The 22,562-nt window shown below is 41.8% G+C and overlaps 3 protein-coding genes across 3 annotated transcripts; all 3 read right to left on the reverse strand.

The window, feature by feature from the left end:
- Positions 1-1,868: 1,868 nt before the first annotated feature.
- On the reverse strand, positions 1,869-9,729 carry LOC121608498 (diacylglycerol O-acyltransferase 1-like). The gene is made up of 17 exons (XM_041939800.1): positions 9,587-9,729; positions 7,802-7,889; positions 7,622-7,662; positions 6,882-6,967; positions 6,481-6,533; positions 6,237-6,342; positions 5,951-6,055; positions 5,794-5,853; positions 5,592-5,695; positions 4,924-4,962; positions 4,468-4,509; positions 4,321-4,365; positions 3,928-4,037; positions 3,782-3,847; positions 3,602-3,689; positions 2,691-2,753; positions 1,869-2,081 (listed from the first exon to the last, which is right to left on the reverse strand). The coding sequence occupies exons 1-17, from the start codon at positions 9,727-9,729 to the stop codon at positions 1,869-1,871; spliced, it is 1,452 nt and encodes a 483-aa protein (XP_041795734.1).
- Positions 9,730-11,915: 2,186 nt separating this feature from the next.
- Positions 11,916-14,823, reverse strand: polr2c (RNA polymerase II subunit C). The gene is made up of 9 exons (XM_041939332.1): positions 14,664-14,823; positions 14,289-14,338; positions 13,766-13,834; positions 13,602-13,654; positions 13,301-13,429; positions 13,163-13,214; positions 12,839-13,007; positions 12,656-12,730; positions 11,916-12,543 (listed from the first exon to the last, which is right to left on the reverse strand). The coding sequence occupies exons 1-9, from the start codon at positions 14,747-14,749 to the stop codon at positions 12,399-12,401; spliced, it is 828 nt and encodes a 275-aa protein (XP_041795266.1). The 5' UTR covers positions 14,750-14,823; the 3' UTR covers positions 11,916-12,398.
- Positions 14,824-15,243: 420 nt separating this feature from the next.
- Positions 15,244-21,933, reverse strand: coq9 (coenzyme Q9 homolog (S. cerevisiae)). Its single transcript, XM_041939101.1, has 9 exons — positions 21,860-21,933; positions 19,663-19,897; positions 19,048-19,183; positions 18,388-18,530; positions 18,094-18,178; positions 17,840-17,944; positions 16,132-16,287; positions 15,878-15,931; positions 15,244-15,577 (listed from the first exon to the last, which is right to left on the reverse strand). Exons 1-9 carry the CDS (start codon positions 21,915-21,917, stop codon positions 15,542-15,544), a joined length of 1,008 nt encoding a protein of 335 aa, XP_041795035.1. The 5' UTR covers positions 21,918-21,933; the 3' UTR covers positions 15,244-15,541.
- Positions 21,934-22,562: the final 629 nt, after the last annotated feature.

Consider the following 22,562-nt stretch of genomic DNA (forward strand, 5'->3'; position numbering starts at 1 on the left):
GCGTTGCGATAGCAACTATTTAAAACTTCGAGCCTGAGAGGGCATTAAAACACAGCTTCTTAACCCAGTGGTATGTTCCTCTTTAATGTTTAAGGGCGAATTTAACAACAACAACAAATGTTCAATGAATAAAAGACACATCATGCACAAAGCACCTTTTTTCAACATCATTGCTGTTAACATGATCATTGAGAGAAATCACTGAAAACCAGGCAACAGTCTACAGTCACATTCACAACAGGTGACGGGCTAATTACCATCAGTCATTGTTCGAACTTTGCTGGTAAGTTTGGCTCCAGGCCTCCAGCAGTCCTGTTGCTGCTCTGCTCACGCAGCAGCCCAGCACAACTACTGCTGCCCACTGAGCTGCTCTGTACTTTGCTGAGGGGTACAACTTTGAGTTCACACGGTAGTTTGAAATTTTTCCACTCTTCATACATTTGTGGAGTCCCTGAGCACATGCGTCGACATCACACAGACACCCCAGTGAAACTGCACGTGAAACTGAGCCAGCTACTTGGCCAAAGGAGAAAAGTGACATCATTTACTGCATGGCAGGAGGTCTTCAATGTTTTTCAGGCCAAGGACCCCATATGGCACATATGTCAAACTGATTCCATAAAGGGCCGTGTGGCTGCAGGTTTTAGTTCCAACCAAGGAGGAGCACACCAGGCCAACCAATCAACATCAAGGAATCACAGCTGAAGACTGAGATCAGCTGATTAATTGATTCCAGCCAGGTGTGCTCCTCCTTGGTTGGAATGAAAACCTGCAGCCACACGGCCCTTTATGGAATCAGTTTGACATGCCTGCCATATGGGATCTATGGTCTCTCTTCCAGTAAATAATAGTAGAAGTTCCACCTCTCTAGAAATGGTCATGTTTCTGTGACCCCCCCATAGGCCATATAAAGTACTGTTTTCCCAATATCTCTTACCACTGATGTGCCAACAACATGTAGTTATATCTCTCTTTTGGTGAGATCAACATCAGCTTGTATCAGGATGTGCATGCATAAACACTGAACTTGATGAGTGCTACATACTGTACATATTCTAAACTGCTAATCCAGCCATGGTCATACAAACAATATGGAGTCTTTTTTTATAGGTGACTCAGAGACAAGAAGAGCACTGTAATCAATTACAGAACACATTAGACCTTTAGTTAACCGAAGACATTCAATCAAAGAGAAGTCATCTTTTTTTCACACTGAATGGTGCACATCTTTCAGAGGAAGGCCGATATACTTCATTATATGCTGTAAAATAAAAAAAATTATGAGAAGAAGCCAGAACATTTCTAGCTGTCATCAAGTCCTGTGCAAACTTCACGTAAATCACTCCACACTTGGCCTCATTGAACCATGACGAGGCACAGTCATTCCCTGTATTTCCTGATTGGACCGTGTCCATGAAACTTACAGTAATCTTAGATTAACTAGGGCCCCTTAACCACATCTTGACGGCGCAGCCTGTAAGCAGCAACCTTATCGTCTCTGCTGCTGACTCACGTCGTCATAACGGGAACGATCAGTGGCTGAGATTGCCGCAGCCTCGCCATGTTGCAGTTCATTCATCGGTCACAAGCTTCAGACTAAAAGATGCTAGATTGGTTATTTATTGCATAAACAGCTGGCCAATATGGACGTATGGAAGCCAGTAAAATAGGTCCATTAATGAGGCTACACGACATATAGATACAGTACACAGTATACTGCTGGACTGGGGGGAGGGCTTGGATTGTAACTCCAAAAGGTTTTTCAGACTTCAAAACGGATCCTTGTACAGGCGTGGGCAGCTTTCACTGAGCTTTGAATCACAGCTACAGTACGACAGGATAGAATTTGTTTTCCTTCTCCTTCTCCTTCAGTGAGGCTGCAGGAAAACTGCGGCGGGAAGACGGTGGTCTGTTGTCTGTGGTGAGGATGATGACTGATGTTGATGGTGAGGGGTGCCGATGTAGTGGTCATGAAAATAGGTGGTCACAGCCAGAGGAGGGCCCAGCAGCAGGCACAGCCACACTAAACCGTTGCCATAGTTTCCCTGGAAATAATCTCCGAGAAAGACTGCAACCAGAAGCTAGAAGGAGAAGATGCAGTGTTCGTCAAAGAAATGCACCAAGATTTAATAAAAAGAGGACAAACTAAGTGTGGAGGGCCAGAGAAGACGCAGTTGAAGATGATTTATTTTTTTCCCTTCGTGTGACAAGGTTTGTTTGTCATGATCGTGAATAAATGTCTCTCAAGGTAAAATAACACTGCAGCCATCTCCTACCATTAACCGCTTATGGCCACATACTGTAAATCCTCCTGTCAGTCCAAGTGTATTAGCTGCTTACAACCACAGTTGTTGCTGCTTCGCATTTCAAGTAATACAGATCAGTGCAGACCTTGGGTATGATGGAGTGTCTTTGCAATCACCTCTTTGCAAATGACTCACTGCTTCTCATAATATGGAAGAAAAAACGTTTCAAGAACTAATATGCATGTGCAGGCTATTGCAACTGTTGAGACTGACTTGCAAATAATATAAGACGAAAAAGGAACTTGTACTCCATGTGAATCAGTACTCCTCTCCAATTTTTCAAGCTGTCACCAAGCAACCACCACATCCTGCACCAATGAGGTGTGTTTTTTTTTTTTTCTTCAAGTAAATGATCACCAGCCACCACCGGTGTGATATTCTCACCTCAAATACCATCATGAGGAAGATCCACAGACGACAGCTATGCAAGGGCAGAGCAATCATACACTGTGGAGAAGAGGGGGCAAAATGATTATTGCATTGCTTGTTCGGGCCCTCTTATCTCAATAAAGTGCTAACCACAGGAGATAAGTAGAGTTCAAAGATTACCATTGTCCTTTTAGAGATCTGGAAACCTACCTCATTATCTAGTCATTGTGGGCAATAATTACCAATTGCTCGCTAGTTTTATATTGATTTCACAAAGCCCCTGTATTAGATCCTAATCTCTCCTTTGTAGAACATGTCAATAACATTTCAAACACCGTATTTCCACTCACGGACCACTGAGAAGGTTTGTCCCCATTCTGTCTATGGACGATGCTGAAACACTTGTTCATGCATTTGTCGCTATAATACGCTTTTCACTGGCCTACCTAAATCAACTATTAGCAAACCAAACCTTTTAGAATATTAACCAAAACTAGAAAATGTCATCATATCGCCCCTGTTCTCATTTCATTACATTGACTCCCTGCACATGCCAGAGCTGACCTCAAGATTAGGGTCGACTCACTCAAAAGTAAACTCAAAACAGACTTTTTTGCATATTATACACTTTTCAGTGTGTTTATGTGTTTTTTATATGTGTAGGGTTTGCTAATTCTGCTCATCACTGTTTTATTATATATATATTATATTGTATGTGTCAAATATTCTGTTTGTAATGCTTTGTATGCAGTTTATCTCACTTCTTTACTTTTTTTGTGTGTTTTGCTGATGTTACTCATTGCTGTTTTTGTTATATGTACAGTCCTTTGTGGCATGCTATGTGATATTGGCTTGTTGACTCGACCCTGCAACCAAATGAATCACAGTAAGGAGTAAAGTTTGCTTCGTGCAATATCAGACTGTACCTCGCAAAGAGCAGCAGACATGAGGAAGACCAGTAACTCGGCTCGCGACGGGGGCACATTCTTTTCCACCAGCCGTGTGTACACGTGTCTTCATAGGAGAGAAGACATGGAGCAAAGACATGTAAGAGATGACAGCAAAATGTTGGGGAAATGATTTGGTGTTCTGTCAGACTGAAATACCTGTGACACCACTTCTGACAAGGAATATTCCAGTTCTTCCAGAAAGTGATCAGAGTCGTAGCGTTCCTGTGAATGAAATGACCCGCAATGAGCCAGTGCCGAATGCGCAACAACCCAGCGTGCAGAAATTGTTTTGTGCAACTGACCACCAGTCTCCATAAAAATGTCGATCCCCGAAGCACAGCAGCTCTGCACAGAAATTCAGGTAGGAGTGACTCAAGAAGAAGAAGAGGAGCCACAGGAAATGGGTTGGTGCCTGACAGGAAAGTACGTGATAGTAATACCAATATATCATTTAACAGCTATCTCTTTTATTCTGTCATGTATGCAAGTGTACACACTTTTGCTTCTAATTATCATGCCCAAACACCCCCCCCCCAGCCATCCTCATCATCACCACCATCTGGGACCACTGTCTTCACAGGTGTTACACCTGCTTACATGATCCTACACTGACATCTTACACCGGCTCAGTGCTGTATAATTCTGGGATATTAAAAGCAAGTAGAATGAAATGTTAAAATATGAAAATCACCCACCACCAGGCCGACCAGGTGCTCCACCCTCATAGTGATGTCCATATTCTATGTAAAAGAATGAAAATGAAAAAAAGTCAAATTCACAGGTGTGGAAGCTGTGTTTGTTCTAATATTCACGATGAAAAGTGATTATTGTTGTTCACTCACAGAGAAGGAGTTTTCTGATCTCTGGAAGATGGGCTCTATCCACTGAGAGAGAAAGAAGCCTCAGTTATAGTGCAGTGACAGCATTCAGTGTCAAATTTCATTGCATATTTAACACATTCAGAAACAAGACAGTCTACTGCCATAGTAGAGGCTCTATGAGACTGTACCTCTGCACAGACACATGTTAACACTGACAGAATGACAAAATATAACAGAGTACAGTTTAACTCAACTACACTGCAGCAGAGCTGAATCTACCGCCTCCTTTATGGTACCTTCTCTTCCACTAGCCTCTGTAACGCAATGTAGCCGGTTTCTATTTGAAAAGCCAAAACGTGATACTGGGTTTTTCTCTTAGATTGATGGTATACTAAACATGATAGATATTAAACTACTATGTAAGATCAAAATATCATATTGTACAATACAGGCAATAAGTTTAACCTGCTGCTGTACCTGCTGCACTATTCCAACCATGATCTGGATAACGACCACCTGAAGGAGGAAAATGCCACAATCATCAAGCTGCAGTGTTTCCATCCCTAAGACCTACAGAGTGTCTGGACATCAACTGTATCTGGAAAGGCCCATTACAAGTAGATCCACTGCATGAGGAAAAGGTTACGCTGAAACTGCTTCTTGAAACGTATTCAAACTTGTTAACTACACATGGTTTACACATTAATAGAGAAATACTGAGTTTATGTTCGGCAGTTAAATACCTGTATGATAGCAATCACCCCCAACATTTTATACAATATGGTTATAGCTAAATTACTTCAGTAGCATAAACGATCTGTGAATTGTCATTTAAAATACCTGCATAAAAAAAGCCAATGATGAAATAAAATATAGGTTGTTGCATGATGCATTTACTGTCATAACTGAATGAAAAGAGCATGTTAACAGGACGATTATTTAGCTTTAATAGCTAAATCAATTGTCTTTCATTGCAGCATGAATTATCGACAGTGAATATCCTCTTAGGCAAAATGATGACTATTTGTCACTAATGTAATTTGGGATTTTTTTTTACATTTTTGAAGAAGACAGGTCCAGAAAAGCTCTGTATGTGTCGTGCCTTGCTGGAGCTAGTATTCTGCTTTTGCCACTGGTCAGCTCACCATTTCCAGCAGCCTGTGCAGTAGCTTATTGATGCGGACCCGAGGAGTACATGGGAAGCCTCTCTGGTAGCACAGAGTCGGGGCAAGGAGGAAATAATAAAGATCTGAGATACAAAAGGCAGAGTCAGAGAGGACAAAATGTATCATCATAAGTTAATGTAAAGAAATCAAGCATCGTCTTATGAATGACAAGCAGTTTTACCTTGGAAAGTAAGATGCTCACTGTTGACTTCTTGTGCAACAGGATCATTCTTGTCTGTCTCTGAAATGACAGAGATATAAAAAGCAGGAGTTGTTGGATTAGTTTAAGTTTGTGTTCTCAAATGAAATCAGCAGAACTTCTGCTGTTGGAAAAATACCTGCATCAGTTAAATGAGCCTGTCGGTACCAGCGATTAGTTTCCTGGTATGAATAAAGCTTCATCCCCAGAGCGGTGTAGAACCAGAGAGAGAGGAAGGCTCCACCTAGTGGACAAAAAAAACCCAGAAACGCCTCAGCAATGATACACTGTCATTCAGACCACAATGCAATAACTGAGCTTTCAATAACATTAAAGCTGTCAGTCCTGGACTACATTTCCAGTCACTGCATCAATATGTACAGAATATATGATGTTGTGATGATGCACATTCATACAGCTGCTACCTGTTGATATCGTTGGCTCGTGTACAATGACTGCAGCAGGAAACAGCAGCAGCAGCCCCAGATTACTGAGATGTAAACGATGAGCGTTGGCGGGGGACAGCACACCCTGACAGAAAGAAATGACAATTATTTTGAGTCGGCAAATTGCTTGATAGGATCCACGGCATGGTGTTGGTGCGTTTCCTAAATCAAAACAGCCTTGGTCAAAATCACAGAGAAAAAGGAAATGCACCACCAGTCTCACCTTTTCCTGAGATCTCTCGAGGAGCAGAGCTGCAACGGCAAACATGTTGGCAGCTGGAAGATACAAAGATATTTTGTTCATTCACAATGTTATATGTGTGTTGTTATAACCCACTTCTTCAATTGTGACAAATGGTGACAAGTTGCATTGTGGGTTATATGGGTGCCTTTTTTTTTTTCAAGAAAGAAGAATGTGTCGCATAAAAAGCATGACATCTCTATTTCTGCTGCATAGATTTAACTATTTCTTTTTCAAGAGCCCATTGAGAGTAAGACAAGGTTACACGAGTGCAATGTCAAATCAGTGTAGGACGTTTACGTGAAGGTTGATCTGATGTAATTTTCTTGTTTCCTGCGGCTGATGGTATTTTTGCTGCAGTTCTATCTAAATGAGTTTCTCACCCAGTATGAGGTTGACAGATGGCCAGTTGCAGTTGTCCTCGATGAGATGCTCCAAGACCTTTTTCACATCTATCAAGAAACCATGTCTGCATAGAGGAGGAAAACAAAGGGCGAGAGCCTAATAAAAAGGCAATGAGGTGCTTTAAGCTACATGCGAACATCAGCATGCTAACTCACATTATCAAGATGATAATGCGGAATTACATGCATGCATGGCCTGTCAGCATGCTAACATTTACTGCTTAGCACTAAACGAAAAGTACAGCTGAGGCTGGTGGGAACGTCGTTAGTTCTGCAGGTTTGGTCACTGGATAAGTTGAAATTGTGACCTGATGGCGGTGCCAGATAGAGTTCACAGGTCATTAGGATTCATCCTCCAAGGACCACAAACGTCTGTACAAGACTGACCAACATTGCCAGACCTCAAGCCATGCTGCAAGCAAGGCCAAAAATGAAGGCGGAAATACGCTGAGCAACCTTTTTAATTTGATTTCCAGTTATGATTTGACAAATGAAATAAACACTTCCTTGTGAGTGAGTGAGTAAGCCCACTTCACACTATCTAATATACAGTCTAATTTACACAAATTATGTGTGGCGTGTTTTCGTTCTAGTTAAAAGAGGAAGTAAAAATGCATCAAAAATCTAAATTCAATATGAGTAGAGAATGTACAGTATATCATGGCTGTTGCCTATAAAATGTCTATATGTATGTGTGCATCTACAGTATTTATACTCACTGTATGAAATTCTCCAGAAACAAGTGAGCATGAGTCAGGACCTGAAAATCAGACAGATTCACACACAGATGGTCAGTTAATAAGTCACAAATCAGAGAAAACCTTGAACTGAAAGTCAAGTCAATAAAAACCAATAAATATGTGTCTAAAAAACTGAAAGAACGTGATGAGGACACTGACCAGGAGAATGATGATCCAGTTGAGGATGCCTCTGTATCTGGTGAAGCTGCTGTTGGAGCTCAGCAGCGAGTCTTGGACACGATGACAGCTGGACAAAGAGACTTCAGTCATCATCATGCGAGGTGTATTTTTCACCTGTGCTTCAGGCATTGTCATCCTACCAATCCAGGTGTGCCTGCACCTTTACATCCACCCGTAGATGGACGTGCGGATGACAGAAAGTCACCTGCAGCAGGCACTATTCTCTCAGTGTTGAGATCTATACTGGTGTTACCAACATATTCTCACACTCGGAGTTGCAGAAAAACCTCCATCCACCCTCCTCCTCCACCTGTTATCCCTCAAGTGTAATCTTGTTGGACTCTCATGTTCTTCTCTGAGAAAATAACAGCTATGCACACTCACTGGAGTTCCATGGAGAATGCAAGGACAAGTACAAGCTGCACAGAATGTGATCAAAGGTTTAGTTTTATTTTGTCCTTCAGCTTCAGCGAGTCCTGATGTCTTCTAGAATTTGATAAAGCAGGACAAACACTTCCTCGAAGCTGATATCGTGGTGATTTACAGCATGTCTAATGATTTGTCAAAGTAGTTCCTACCACTTTGGAGTAGCAGCTCCTATTCACTAAAATCATTATTATGTATGGACATGAAGACCTCAGTACATTTAAGAGGGCGGAAAAAACTGTAATGGACCTCATAAACTGTAGCATTAATGTACTGTAAGTGATGTAATGATCAGGGAGGCGCATTGGGGAAGGGAGACCTAGCTGTGCTTTGGCTTGACCCCACCAGTGCATACAGCTCAGCACCCCACTAGCTGGTCGAGACTGCCCAGGTTGGTGAGCAGGCTCAGTCACAGCCCAGATCAGCAGCTGGTCCGCACAACTCTGCGTGTAGGGGGTGGAGGCTTTGCTGGCCACTCACAGTGCAGGTTGAAGTCTACCTTGGAGGTCACGGAGAGGACTGCCAGATGGCTTCGGATCACAAGGAGTGATCCGCGAGCCAGTGCTGCTGGGACACAACCACCCGATGACCTCAGGAAACATCGCTGATGATGTGTCCCAGAGCATCCGAGGATGAATGCTTGAATCAAAATGATAGAAGCCACAAGGTGAACGCATTGTGAGCGCAGCAGCCACGCATCTGAAAAAACTCTAAACTAATTAGAAGTGAGCAGCTGCAACAAAGGAGCATTTCGATGCTCTGGATTCACTAAATTTGCGAAAATGAAAATCAGATGTTGGGTATGGACCAGAAATCCTTCAGTACAGTGGAACAGATGAATTTAAGTAAAAGTTAGCGCTTGCTACTAATTACACGAAGAATGGATTTAATTTTTGGCATTTCTAGTATTACAGATTTGAAGACACAGTACCTGAGTATGTCCATTGTGTGCCACTTTATTCTTTTACTCCACTACATTTCATTTCACTATATTTAGTTGACTAGAAGCTTTACACATGATCAATTTAAAAAATGATGCATTGTCAGCGATTTAACATCCCAAGAGTATATAAAGTGCTTGAAATATGCTTCACCTCGACCACCTTCCACATGAAAATGCTACTTTCACATTAATGCATCAGTGATAATAACAATATAATATACACAGAACAATATCACACACACAGAAGCCATTTTTTACATTGATTATGCATTCGGATTTGTTCTACTTTATGTACATTTATGCAGTAATTGAGTGTTTGAGGAACTGTCGTACTGCTCCACCAATGAAACCTTGTGTCGTCTCGTCAAGTGATGGAGGCAGCAGACAAAGCTTACCAGAGCAGCGATGCATAGGGATGTTCTTCTTCACTGGAGGGATCAGCGGCAGAAAGGGGAACGCTGTCATAGAGGCTCACGCTGCCTTCTTCAGCCGACCAAGAGGAGCAGACAGAGGAGAACCTCTTTCTCATCACAGCCATGTCTGAGATGGTTCAGTTCACTTTAGGAATAACAGAGATGGGATCTTTATAACTGTCTTAACAGTTGGTAAAGATGAAATATGACGATGATACCTCCTTTTATCTGAGAGGAGGTAAAAATACAACATTTGAAGAAATACTTGGTTTCTTTCCCTCCACCTCAGGCACATTTTCTGTTCTGTTGACCTAATGTCATGGCAGGATACACAGTAGCAGAATACAAGAATGTGGTAAGAGAAAACAAAAACTATGCAAAATGATCAGAATTTTTGATTTTTACAGCGAATACGGTCTGTTCCAAACACTGTTCCAAAAATTCTTATCATGATGCTTTTTTGGGGCAATGGACATTTTGTATATAATCACGTAAGCCACAAATACATTTTGTGAACGTGAAAAACAAGACATCTCGACCAAACAACATTTCATCATTTAGCTGCTGTTTAACCACAGTACCCTGCATGTGTCCCTTACATGCATGCAGCCTACAGAGAGCAGTGGGCTTATGTTTGGTATAATTTCCTGTAATCGTTAATTTTGCATGTGATGTGTAAACATTATCTTTCCTGAACAGTGAGCCATGGTGTCTTGGACTGAGAGCAGAGCAGCACATGATTTGCATGCAAGCTGCATCTTAATAAGCCCAGACACTGTAAACCTGCTGTCCTCTCACATGGACAGGAACTGTAACCACATTATTTCAGTAAACTGCCACTTTAATGTTGTCTCGCACGTTCCATTGGATGAATTCTAGATGCATGCAATCAAACAACATGCAATTATTTAATTTAAAAAAAATCACCCTTTCGTTTTGGTATGTCAGTTATTCCCACCGACCTTCTTCCCATAAACACACCAAGGTGGATGATACAATGATAAAAGTAGTTTTTTTAATACATTTTTTTTTATTGCTGCATGGTTGAATTCGTGTATGCCGAATTAAAAAAAACGCTCCAACTAGTTCAGAATGTACATTGCGTGATTTTGATATTTCATGTTACATCTGCTGCTCATAAATTCAACTTTAAATTGGCAGAAAACTGAATGCATCTCGGCGTGACCTTCTCTAACGCCTGGAAACAGCGTACCTTGTCATCCCCCGCAGAAACACCGCAGCATCCTCAGAGGCAGGCCGGCAGCCCTCAGCAGCCACAGCTCACCAGCCTGCTGTCTGGACACATCTGCACACACGCGGATGCTCCGACCTCCGGCTCCGTCTCGGGACGTGATATGGTCATTGTGGCACTTGAAGCCCACTGGAATTAAAAAAAAAAAAAAAAAAACCTCTTCGAATAGCATTCAAAATAAAAGCCTGCTCGAGGAAAATTCGCTTTTGTGCAAAAACAAAATACATACAACTATTCTATCTTTATTGTATTTTTTTCCCAATCATTTTTGCAAATGCACGTTTCATTTTACTCCTGTTTTGGCGTTTAAATGTTTAATTTTGCTGCAGCAAATGTATGTAGCCTTTACATTTATTTCATCTAAGTGATTTGAGTGAAGCTTAAAACAATAGACTACTTGACAAATAGATTACTGCAGAAGAATACAAGAAAGCCTAAAGATGTTCATATGGACTCAATAGCATCAGTGAATTTGGGTCTTGTCTGGGTTTGTGAATAAGAGAGAGTGAGGATAAAGTAAAAACTGTCTGTTGTCTAATAATTTCAAGCAGTTAGGTCTTGTAATCATTTATTGTTCCATGGTTTTACAAATTCAGGACATCCCAGCAGTTTCAACTAAAGGCTCGATTGAACCCACAGCTGTGGGTTGCTGGTAACATGTATGCTTTTACTTTGAAGTCACGTTACCTTGCTTCTGGTCTACTCTGGTTTTCTCTGTCTGGCTTGACAAAACCCACACTGGGTATAAGATCCAAATACCTTGGATCCACCCAGAGGTGCTGTTAAGACATGACAGATACATGGTGATTAGCATGCAGAAACACACTTCACAGTGATCGCTCATTTCCTGTTGCTGAAATCCACAGGCCTTATTGAACAGCTTATATTAAGTGGTTTGTCCTGTCTTCTTTTTTTTTGTTTTTGCAAGGGAGTTTTTATGCTTCCCTGAGCTGCTTTTGTGGAACTAGTCTGTGGTTCAGCTTTTATACTTAACAGAAAAATAAAAATAGATTCAAAAGGAATCTTAAAACCACTGAGAAATTACACAAAATACTTATTAAAAGAACACCAAGTGCCTCAAAACAGATTTATTTAAAAAGTCAGATTTAACAAAATAACAATCTAATAGTGTAAATGTTACACTGCTGCCAACAAAAAAAATATTCATTCTGAGACAAACTCTGCATTGGACACTTTAGCATACACAGCATATGTTACAGTCACTGCTGATGTTGAAATCTCAAGAGTAAATGTCCAGATAAATGAAAATCAAATTCACATCAGTTGTAATTTTTTACATTAACATTCAATTGATGAAACATTTAACATTATACGATCTCAGTCCAAAAGAGTATTCTTAGTGGCTCAAATTTTAAAAAGCACACTGTACACAGATCCAAGGCCAGTACTCAGAGAGGATACACTCAATGCCATAAACAATGTTTGGATGTGTGCCATGTGACCTGAACACTGATCCTCAATCAGCCCTCTGGTCATTACAAGCTGTGTAAATGCAGGTCCTGCTCTATGAGGCAGCAGCCCTCAGTTGATGGTGAGGACGTCGCTCTGGATCTCGTGGCTCAGCTGAGTCTGCAGGTCACTCAGCTTCTTCTTGAGGACAGCCAGCGCTGACATGACGATGGTCTCCGGTCGCAGAGAGCCGCATGACTCCACGTTGTAAAAGAACCTGTGCAGGAAAAGTGTCACAGACGAGCTGCCGACTATAGATTTCTGCACTTCTACGCAGGTACAACATGTACCCTTCATCTGCTCAGGTATGAGGAAGATTCTTTCCTTACCTTTCTGGCTTTCCATTGGGGTCATATGGAGCCTGAACCTCATCTTCCTCAATCTCTGAATATTCACTCTTTGGCCTGTGAACCAGAGAGATAAAGCATGTCAATTCATCACCCAGCCATTGTTCAATATCAGACATTTAACCTTCATCCTTAAAGATGAGTCATATCAAAATGAAAACGTACCACTCCTCAGGTCGTGGGTAGACCGTGTGCCTCAGTGCATTGTCTGGGTCATACTCGAAGGACACCCCTGCTGTTGGGTTCCACTTGGCGTGTTCTTTACCAAAGCCTTTCTTGGCATATGCCCTGAGCCGCAGCTCCTGACCTTTGCGAAGCTTCACCAGTAAAATGTCTGTTTTGTGTCAGTCAATGACAGATGAGGAAGTGGAGAGAGTAAGGAAGAAGTAAATGTTTAAAATGTGGGATAAAATGATGCAAAGACAATAACACGGCTAAACAAAGACCTTAACAGCTAGTGTTTAACCCTAAAGACAGCTTTAAGCTTACCATCTTGTTCAACGTAGTCATTGGGATCATTGTCTCGACTCCTGGAAGTCACCTGGAAAGCCCAATGAAAAGACTGTCAGCTTTTTCCTCTGCTTCCGCTCCCCTCTAATGACTCCAACAAACGGAGAAGAGACTCACCGGGATGACTCTGGGGTTGTTGGACAGAAGGTCGCGGGAGGTGACATGACGCGTCTGGTCTTCAGTGCATCGAACGTCCAGCGTTAACTCAACAGAGCACTCTGGACAGAAATCATCACAGGTACAGTCCTGCAGGATACAGATATCATCAGATACAGACAGTTTCTATGAACATTTTACACTTGAGGGTGTAGAACAATCTAACTGGTATTTCTGCACCAGCAGCAGTCCATTATTGATGGTGTTGCATTAAAGGGTCACTGGGCTACATCACTGGTGACTGATATGACAGTATACGTACTCTTGAATACTGCATTTTGTCCACAATGTCATCACTTGTGAGAGGTATGAGACCTGGCGACACAGCAAACATGAGAGTTGTTACAGCAGCCTTCACAAGTATCAGACCTCTGTGGTAGTACTGCAACAATATGCAAAATTACTGTCAAACACTGTGATACATACCAACCCTGTGTGCAACGAACTCATCATGCAGTACTGATGAATTGGCATCGATCTGGATCCAGTCAATGGCTGCAAATAGATTAGCACAAGTTCATAATTTGGAGTTTTTGTGGCGCATTACTGTCAGGAGGAAGGATTACAGACTACATGTTCCTTCAGTGAGGCTCCAGTGTTGCTGATGCAGTCACACAACTCCGCAACACCATCCTACCTCTCTTTAACTTTATTTTGTGACACCAAATGACAGCGTACCTCAGGGCGTACGCTGGATACTTTAAGATTCATGCAGGTGAATGACATACATGTATAACGAGGGATCAGGTGTGACAAAAGGTCTATTTGCAGGCTAACAGAGGCACTGTTAATGTTATTAATAACAATAATCTGCTGCTTCCTACATTAAACTGGACTGTATGTATGGACCAAAGCGATTTCCTTTAAGTCTGTTTCCAATCAGACGCCCAAAGAAGACTGAGTGAGTCCAGTTGTTCCCACCACAAATCTGTAGTCCTATATACTGTACCTATAGTGGCCACTTCTGACATGAAGACACGCCGGATAGAGTTCGCAACCCTGAAAAGGAGAAGACGTATATATTTAGAGGTAAAGTTTGGGATAAATAAAATAAATTACATAAAAAAAAAACAAACATTAATGATTATGACTGGGAAACATCACCGACCCCGCGTCCACCTCTTACGGTAGCTGCGTTCATCTCAACGTACACACACCATTTAGATACTCAGTTACAGATAGCATTATTATGCTAGTGCGTAGTTTGTGGGTGTATTTATTCACAGTGTGAGATCTCACAACATCCGTTTGGTGCGGAGAAGAATAATGGCTGCTCTGTTTCCTCACACACTCTCTTTGAATGGACACACGAGTGAATACTCACGCCAAATCGGTGTTTTCAATGACAAACTTGACATTTTCGTCTGTCAGTTCTGTGATCTTCACCGTCGGTTGGTTAGCATACGGCATTTCTGGAGTTAAATAAACCTAAATTTAACGTTGTACAACCGTGCACTCTCTCTACCACCGTTGCTTCGTCTTGAAGGCCTCCCGGAATTATTTACCACCCGCTGATTGGCCAAGAGATGTTTTTCCGATTAATGATTGGTCTCAATGAGGCACGGGGGCGGGTCTTTATTTAATATCCGGGTCATAGATGCCTGGAACTAGTTTTTCAAAATAAAAGCGGTCTTTTTTGTCATAGTCTGACTATATGATTCTCACAGCACAAGTTTGTTTGTACAAAAAAATGACCAACGCCAGCAAAAAAAAGATTATTTAAAGATATTTATTCTTTATTGTGTCTTACAGTGTCTTTTTCAACACTACATCAAAAATAAATTTTAAAATTGTGTCTTTAAGCTGCAAAACTCATCTCTTTGAGTTGTATTTGCATGCATTCAACAGTTGCAGTGGATGACTGTCTGATTAGATGATGGAAAAATAATCAAACACGTTAAATATACAACAATAGCTACTTTATTGAAGACCAACGACAAAAGCACAGATCTTCGTGTCCTTTCATACAAAGGGAAATTATGATCTAAGCAGGAGAGTGAAATCTCAGACAGTGAAACAAAACTGGACAAAGCCACTGGTCCTCCAGGTGAACACAAAGGGAGACCTCTGGCCTGCTGAGTAAAAGCCATAATCCAATGTTTTCAGACTCATACAGTTAATCAGAAATAACATGAAAATTGATCTTCAGCTCATGACATAGGCCAGACGGTCAGGAACAGTGTGAGTGAGAGATGTTTCACATCATCGCCTCTGGTTCATTCCTGTGAGGTTCTTCAGCTGTAAAACACAAAATAAACATCAGCCACAATTCTATCTTCTAATGGATTTAAATGTCTTTACATGTTTGTTTAAACAATCCAAATTCATAAAATGCAAAGCCCCCACAGTGTTGCCTCATCAAAATGCACTGAATGTAAAAATCAGTATAAATATTCATGTGTGACACAATTATTAATATCATCACGAGGAAAAGTTTCAAATTAAGAGCACAGGTTACTGGACGACATGTATATATTTCAAAAGGGAGGGAGGGTAAGAAGAGTGCATATAAATGATGAACATGATACAAAGACTTACTGTTACAGCAGCTCCCATCAGCCCCTGTACTACTGCTTCACCAGTCGACTGCACCTACAGAACAAACAAACAACTTAGACCATATGATTGAGGAATATGGCCAAAGCTCATCTGAATACAGGTGAGTACACATGAGTCCACAATGTTTCACTCCCTTTATTCTGAATTCATTATACTGATCCTGTGTTTTATCTATCAAAGCATCTTCATCTTTTAGCAGTCTTTTAGTCAGTGCTAGATGTGGTGCACTCTACCTGTTTGGCAGTGGTGGCCATGTTGACGACATCCTGAATGCGGTTGTCAAGGAAGTTCCAGGTGTCCTGGAAGTCTGGAGAGGAATCCTGAACCATCACCAGCTCTGTGGTGTTATAGATGCCCGTCAGTGCTGCCCGTTTAGTGTACCAGTTCATCTACAAAAGAAAGGAGTGGCACCGAAAGTTCATATGGTCATTTTTAAGCGATGTAATTTCAACCTCAGTGTGTCCTAAATTCAAACTCATACAGCAACAAGTAACATCTACAAAAAAAATACAACAAAAAAAAGAGAAGAAATACAGACACAGAGGAGAACTAAATTTCAAACCAAACAGCATGCATACACCTACATCTGTTGCTTGTCATTTTAGAGTTGCAACAATCAGTTGACAAATCGATTAGTTGCTTGAATGAAAATTAACCAGCAACTATTTTGTTAACTGATTAATCATGTACGTCACTCTTCAAGCACAAATGCGAAATAATTGCAGCTTTTCTTCATTTTATATCATAGCAAACTGAATATTGACAAAACAAAACATCTAAAGATTTGACCTTGGACTCTGGGGAAACAAGGATCAACTTTTTTTATTTCCTGGACCAATGATGAAATCAATGAATCAAGTAAATAATCTGCAGATTAATCAATGCTGAAAATAGTTGTTTGTTGCTGCGGATGAGTGACAAGAAAGTGCAGCCATGTAAATGGAAAAAGCAGAGTTCCACAGTTGGCACTCAAAGCAGCTGTAGCAAATAATGTTATCAAGTTTTTGCTCGGCACTGTGTCCACTGTCTTTTTTAGATTTTACATGAATATCAAGTTCAAAAACATGATGTGCCATGACTGACAAACAACAGATTCAGGACAGATGTTCTCTCTCACAGTTTATCCGGCGGCACACAGCATCACATCATGTCAAATATTGGCTCACTTAAATAAAAACACGTTGCAGCACAGGGGTCTAGATTTTAATTTAGATTTGTTGAGGGGAACAATAAAAAGAGAGAGAAAACAAACACATTTGTGCTGTTATATATCTGACTATTTTCTATTTCACCTTTTCCTCATTAAAATATGGTGGAAAACAGGATTAATGTTTCAATTAAAATATCATTTCATTTGCCAAGTGGAAATCACATTTTCTGTCAGACAAGCACTTCTGTCAGGCTGTAAGGAAGCAAGATCACATTCGTAAGATATAATCTATAATGAGGTGTCCCAGTATTTGGATGAGGCTGAGGTAAAGAACACTTTCTATTATTTCCCAGTGTTATAACAATTCAGAGTGCATTATCATGCTTAAACCATAGCATCTTACCAAAGGAAAAACTGGGGAACTGAAAATCATCAATCAGCATTTTAAGATTATAAAGTTTAAAGCCATCACCATTTAAACTACTTTACTTGCAGCCTAATACAGGCTGAGTTTGGATTTAGACCAAACATTGAGATTTAGACATGACTGAACTTTTTTACTGGAGCTATGATTAGACATACAGATATATATTTTTAAGGGGCACCTGTGTGCTTATCAGTAATAAGTCCTTTCTACAGTGGTGGTGTTAACAGGGACAGAGTCAGGTGTTGGTGGGGGGAGTAACCTGGGAGGTGGCAGGCCTGATATTGTGGGGGTGGTGATGAAGGGGGGACAGGAAGGTATGATCAGTGGCAGAAGAAGGGGATCGAGGGTGATAGGATCCACTCACGTCTGTGGATCGGTCTCCAGCGTAGTACCAGATGTCATCCACCAGAGTGGAGAGGTGCTTCAGGCTGTCTGGGATGTTGTGAGGAAGGAGCAGGATGCTCATTGCCTGTGAGCACAGGCACGCACACAAGCACACGCACGCAAAGTCAAGGATCAAAAGTAGTTCCTGCTTCCATCCTAACCTCGGTCAGTAAAGAGAATAAACAAATGAAAGGAGCGGCCGACTGTTCCTCGTGCTCATCATGCACACTTTACCTGTGGCCATGACTCAATGTAGGGGATATACATCCTCAGTCTGGTCTCTACAGCGTCTCTCAGAAAATCAGCAGTCTTCTTTGGTCTGCAACACAGTTGTCAAAGCTAAAATCTGCAATTTTTCACCTGGAGGTAACAGAGATTTTACAGCTTATCAAAACAACAGACTGTAAATTAACTACAGGGATTTGTAAGTGAAAAGGAAAGCGCCTTTTTTGTGAAACACCTGAGGTTAACGCTCGATGAATTTCCATTTTAACAGTAGAATTAGACTGCAGGTGTGTGTATACGTACTCGGCCTGGCCCAGCTGGACCTGCTTGTGTTGTTCGGCCAGGATTTCTGTCAGCTGTGAGTTGCACTGAGCAATGAAGTGCAGGACCAAGTCTCCAGCTCCGTTATTGAACATGCCAGTGGAAGCAGAGGACAGGCCCAGTGTCTGGCACCAACACACAAACAATAACAAAACACACATGCAATGCAACGTTAGCAAAGTAATGCTCATCACAGACAATCTGGAGTCTTCATTCACGAACGAGCTACTCATTTAATTTCTATTCTTAATTGACTTTTAATTGAAGCACTTTTGGGTATTTTTTATGTCTTTATCAGAGACTGGACAAGGGAGAGCTGATATGACATGAGGCTAGAGAGATGGGGAAAGACTTGCAACAAAAGGTCCCCACCTGGACTGAAACTCGGCACATTGCAGTTCACAGTTGGCGTCTTAAGGCCCTTGGCCACCACTTATTAATTCATCAGTCTATGTCAGACTGTACGCAATCTATTTTGAGTCACATAAATAGCAGGCAGACACAACATCAACTCACTATGGCCATCAAAGGCTCCCAAGAGGAGGAAGGGGAGATATTACAGGGTGCAACACAAAATGCCAGCTTTGTGCTCTGACTGTTTTCCCTAACGCTGCTCCACATTTCATTTCAACAGCAGCTCACCTCAGCACCGGCCGCAATAGCCTCCATTGACCAGCCGTGCTGTGGGACGAACTCCAGAGCAGCGGTCAGGATTCGAGCTTGAAGCTGCTCCTCTGTTTCGTATTCCTCGCCCTGCTCTCCACCCTGGTCCTGGTAACTTTCCACAGACACACAAAAAGTCATGTTTCGGCTTAGATGGATCACAGAGAGAGAACATGACACGAGTTGGGGTCGAGAATAGCTCTCTTGCATCAGGGGGTAACTGAACTTCAGTACAGAGAAATCCAGTGAGGCGGAGTCAGTAAGCAAGACATTCTTAGTGACTTAGTGAACCAAACCTGTGCCCTCTCTCAAATTGAAAATGTGTTACTTCATCCAGAGCTGTCATTGTTCAGTGACCTTCAGGCTCTTTTATCAGGATCTTCCAGTTGCAAAAGCAACAAAAATTATTTTATCCCATCCATCATTACATTATATAACAAACACTCATAAGCTGCAGCACTGAGGCAGGTGCACGCACACACACACATTTGTCTTTGTTGTGTATATTGCTGTGCTGTATATGGCTTTTCATATTGAATCTTTGTACTTAAAAAGCACCGCAGGTCAGTACTGTGTACTTTTGTATTGGCCGACCTGGTGTTGGGCCTGGAAGCCTCCTCCGCCGCTGGGTCAGATGCTGAGTCTTCCTGGGAAGCTGCTGCTGTGTCCTCTTTCGCAGAGTGAGCCTGGTAGTGCTCATGGTAGGTTGTGGATGAGGAGGACGGGGGTTTGTCAGATTTGGCTTCATCCTGAAGCCTCGCTGCTGCACACTGGAAGCCTCGTCTCAGGCCGCTGCACTGTGGCTTTGTTGCTGTTGGTGCAGCGACCACTGTAGGGAGAAATACGCGCTGGGATTTGTTTTGGGGAAAATGTGAACAAAATCCATCATGACATTTTCACATTGATATTAATCCTTAACTTGGACAACACATGGACATGCATGGCCAAAAGTATTGAGATTTTGCCCTTTGTTTCAAGTAACTCACAAAGGACTCCACAATTCTTAATTTAGCTGCAAATATTCTAACTTAACACATCACATACACTTTCCTATTGGCAGTGTGGACCAGTCTTGACTTGAATTACTGGAAGCTTCCGAGTAATGATGCCATTTCAAGGGAATCTAGCCAGTACCAGAGGCTACACTTAACCTTCTGCATGTTTTTTCCTTTCTGGTAACAGAAATGTGTTTTACGAAAAACTTCCAAAAAGATTTTAGCCTGTTCAATTGAGACGAAATTCAACTGCTGTTTTTTTTTTCATGCAAGCTGAAACTGTTGCACCTTGTGTGAGCCTGTCTGGCTGTTGCCTCAGACTCTTTTTACACCACTTATACAATCCTTCAGTGTAATCTTTCATCACCTTTCCTCTTGCAGCCACATGCCTCAAATTCTTGATTACTTTGTGTGGATTTGATAGTTATATTAATGCACTGAATATGACATTTAGCCTTAACACTTTTTCACAACCTTTTGTGTGAATTTCAGAGTGGGACTCAATTCTTCCCTCTACAAAACAAAAGAGAACATCTGCACACTACAACCTGCACCCTTGACTTCCTTCAGGTATACAACACAAAACTGTGTTGTAAGTGTAACACTTATGAATATAGTGATATAAAGTGTGCAGATTCTAGTGTGCTGATGTTCTTTTTTAGTAACACTTAACAGTGTCGCTAGAGGACCCAGCATAATATTGCAGTCAGGTGAGCAGTGGATGCTTAAATCCTTTGAATAAGGCAGACACCTGCAAAATATCACATGTGGGTGCCTGATGTGCAGTTATTTCTTACAACTTCTAACGTTGCCAGCAATGTTGTCCTGTGCATTGGTATGATTTCTGTATGACATGAGATCTGATTTACATTTTCCCATCAGCTGTTTTGTTCCACTGCAAACCAAATGAATATGGTAAATGGTTATATCGAGCTTTTCTACTCTTACTGACCACCAAGCGATATTACAAATCGAGCAAGCGTTCACCCATTCACACACATTCATACACTGGTGGCACAGCATCAGGAGCAATTTACGGTTCAGGATCTTGCCCAAGGATCCCATGTGGACTGCAGTCCTGGCTTACAACCAGGGATCGAACCAGTGACCTTCTGATCAGTGGACAACTGCTCCTGAACCCCAAAAGTAAATATCAAAGTGCAGCAATTCTCAGGAGATTATGCATTACAGGAAAAAGTGCAAAAAAAGGTGACACTGGCCACGACTTTATGTTCCTGAATATGTTTTCACTGTGCATCTTTGTGGGTGAACATGGAGACCTGTGGGGATTATAATCGTTTAACGATGACATTAAAACAGGTGGATTGGGTGGGTGTGTGGTTGTTTACACCGTCTGTACCCCTGATTCAAGAGTTTTGTGATTCAGTGCAAGCAACAGCACTTGTCGTACATTCAAACAAGAAACTCTAAGCTATATATAGCCGGTTAAAGAGAAACACACAATACATCTTGCAGCTTGCATAACCGGAGAGAGAGGACGCCCCCCAGTTACAGGAACCTGTTTACCATGCAATGCGAATTTAACTATGGAGGTCTATAAAACCATAACATCATGTCAACCAACAATTACCCGCCTGGTGCGTTCACAGCTACAGCCAACATAATGTTGCCCCAGCTCCGTCCTCCGTGGTCACCTTCTGCGCCAAGTGACTTTGGCACGGCACGCATAAATAACCGACAAATGACGACAAATAACCGAAACAAGGGACAGCGTAGGAACAATTTGACAGGCTGTCCATTATGAACACGGGACACCAACAACACAGCTGTCTTACCGCCGCCCAGCCCCCGGAGTGCCCTTCCAGCCCGCAGACCTCTCAGCAGCGCCGCCATGTTCGCTGGGAAGCGCTCTCTGACGCAGCTGCGTCACTTCAGAGCGACGCACGAGCGAACCAAGCTCGCGCGCACACAGTGCTGCTGTCCTCTGACCCAAACGCACGACACGTGGAAAAAAAGAGCAGCAATAACAAATGGATGTCTGTGTTTTTGTCCCTTAAATACATAACCTGCTACATTCTGATCTGATACTGTGAGTGGCTGCTCGTTGTCCTCTCGGGATATGAAAGCGATAAATTGGACAGAAGTGCACATGAGCAACATTCATCACAATAGGAATACAGTATCAAAGAAATGCGTTAAAACAAAAAATAGAAAGTTGTTGTTGAAGTATGGAGTTCTGATTGGAAGGTTTATTAGTTATCAATATGTATAATCTCCACCAGCTTTGGGCTTGATCTGGAGCTGTTGTAAGAAATAATTGGAAACATCAGTTTCCCAGTGTTGTGGGTGGAGGATTTTAATAACCACAATGCATTGTGGGGAAGTTGGGCTATAGATGGGAATGGGCAGGTGTTGAAAGATCTAACAGCTAAGTATGACTTTGTAATGCTGAATTATTATCACAATAATTTAGAGTGGAAAATGGCACACTGCAGGGAAGCTTGATTAGTCCTGTTCTGTTTAATATCACAGTCAACA

This window comes from Chelmon rostratus, chromosome 6, assembly GCF_017976325.1.
Source record: "Chelmon rostratus isolate fCheRos1 chromosome 6, fCheRos1.pri, whole genome shotgun sequence".
Taxonomy (NCBI): domain Eukaryota; kingdom Metazoa; phylum Chordata; class Actinopteri; order Chaetodontiformes; family Chaetodontidae; genus Chelmon; species Chelmon rostratus.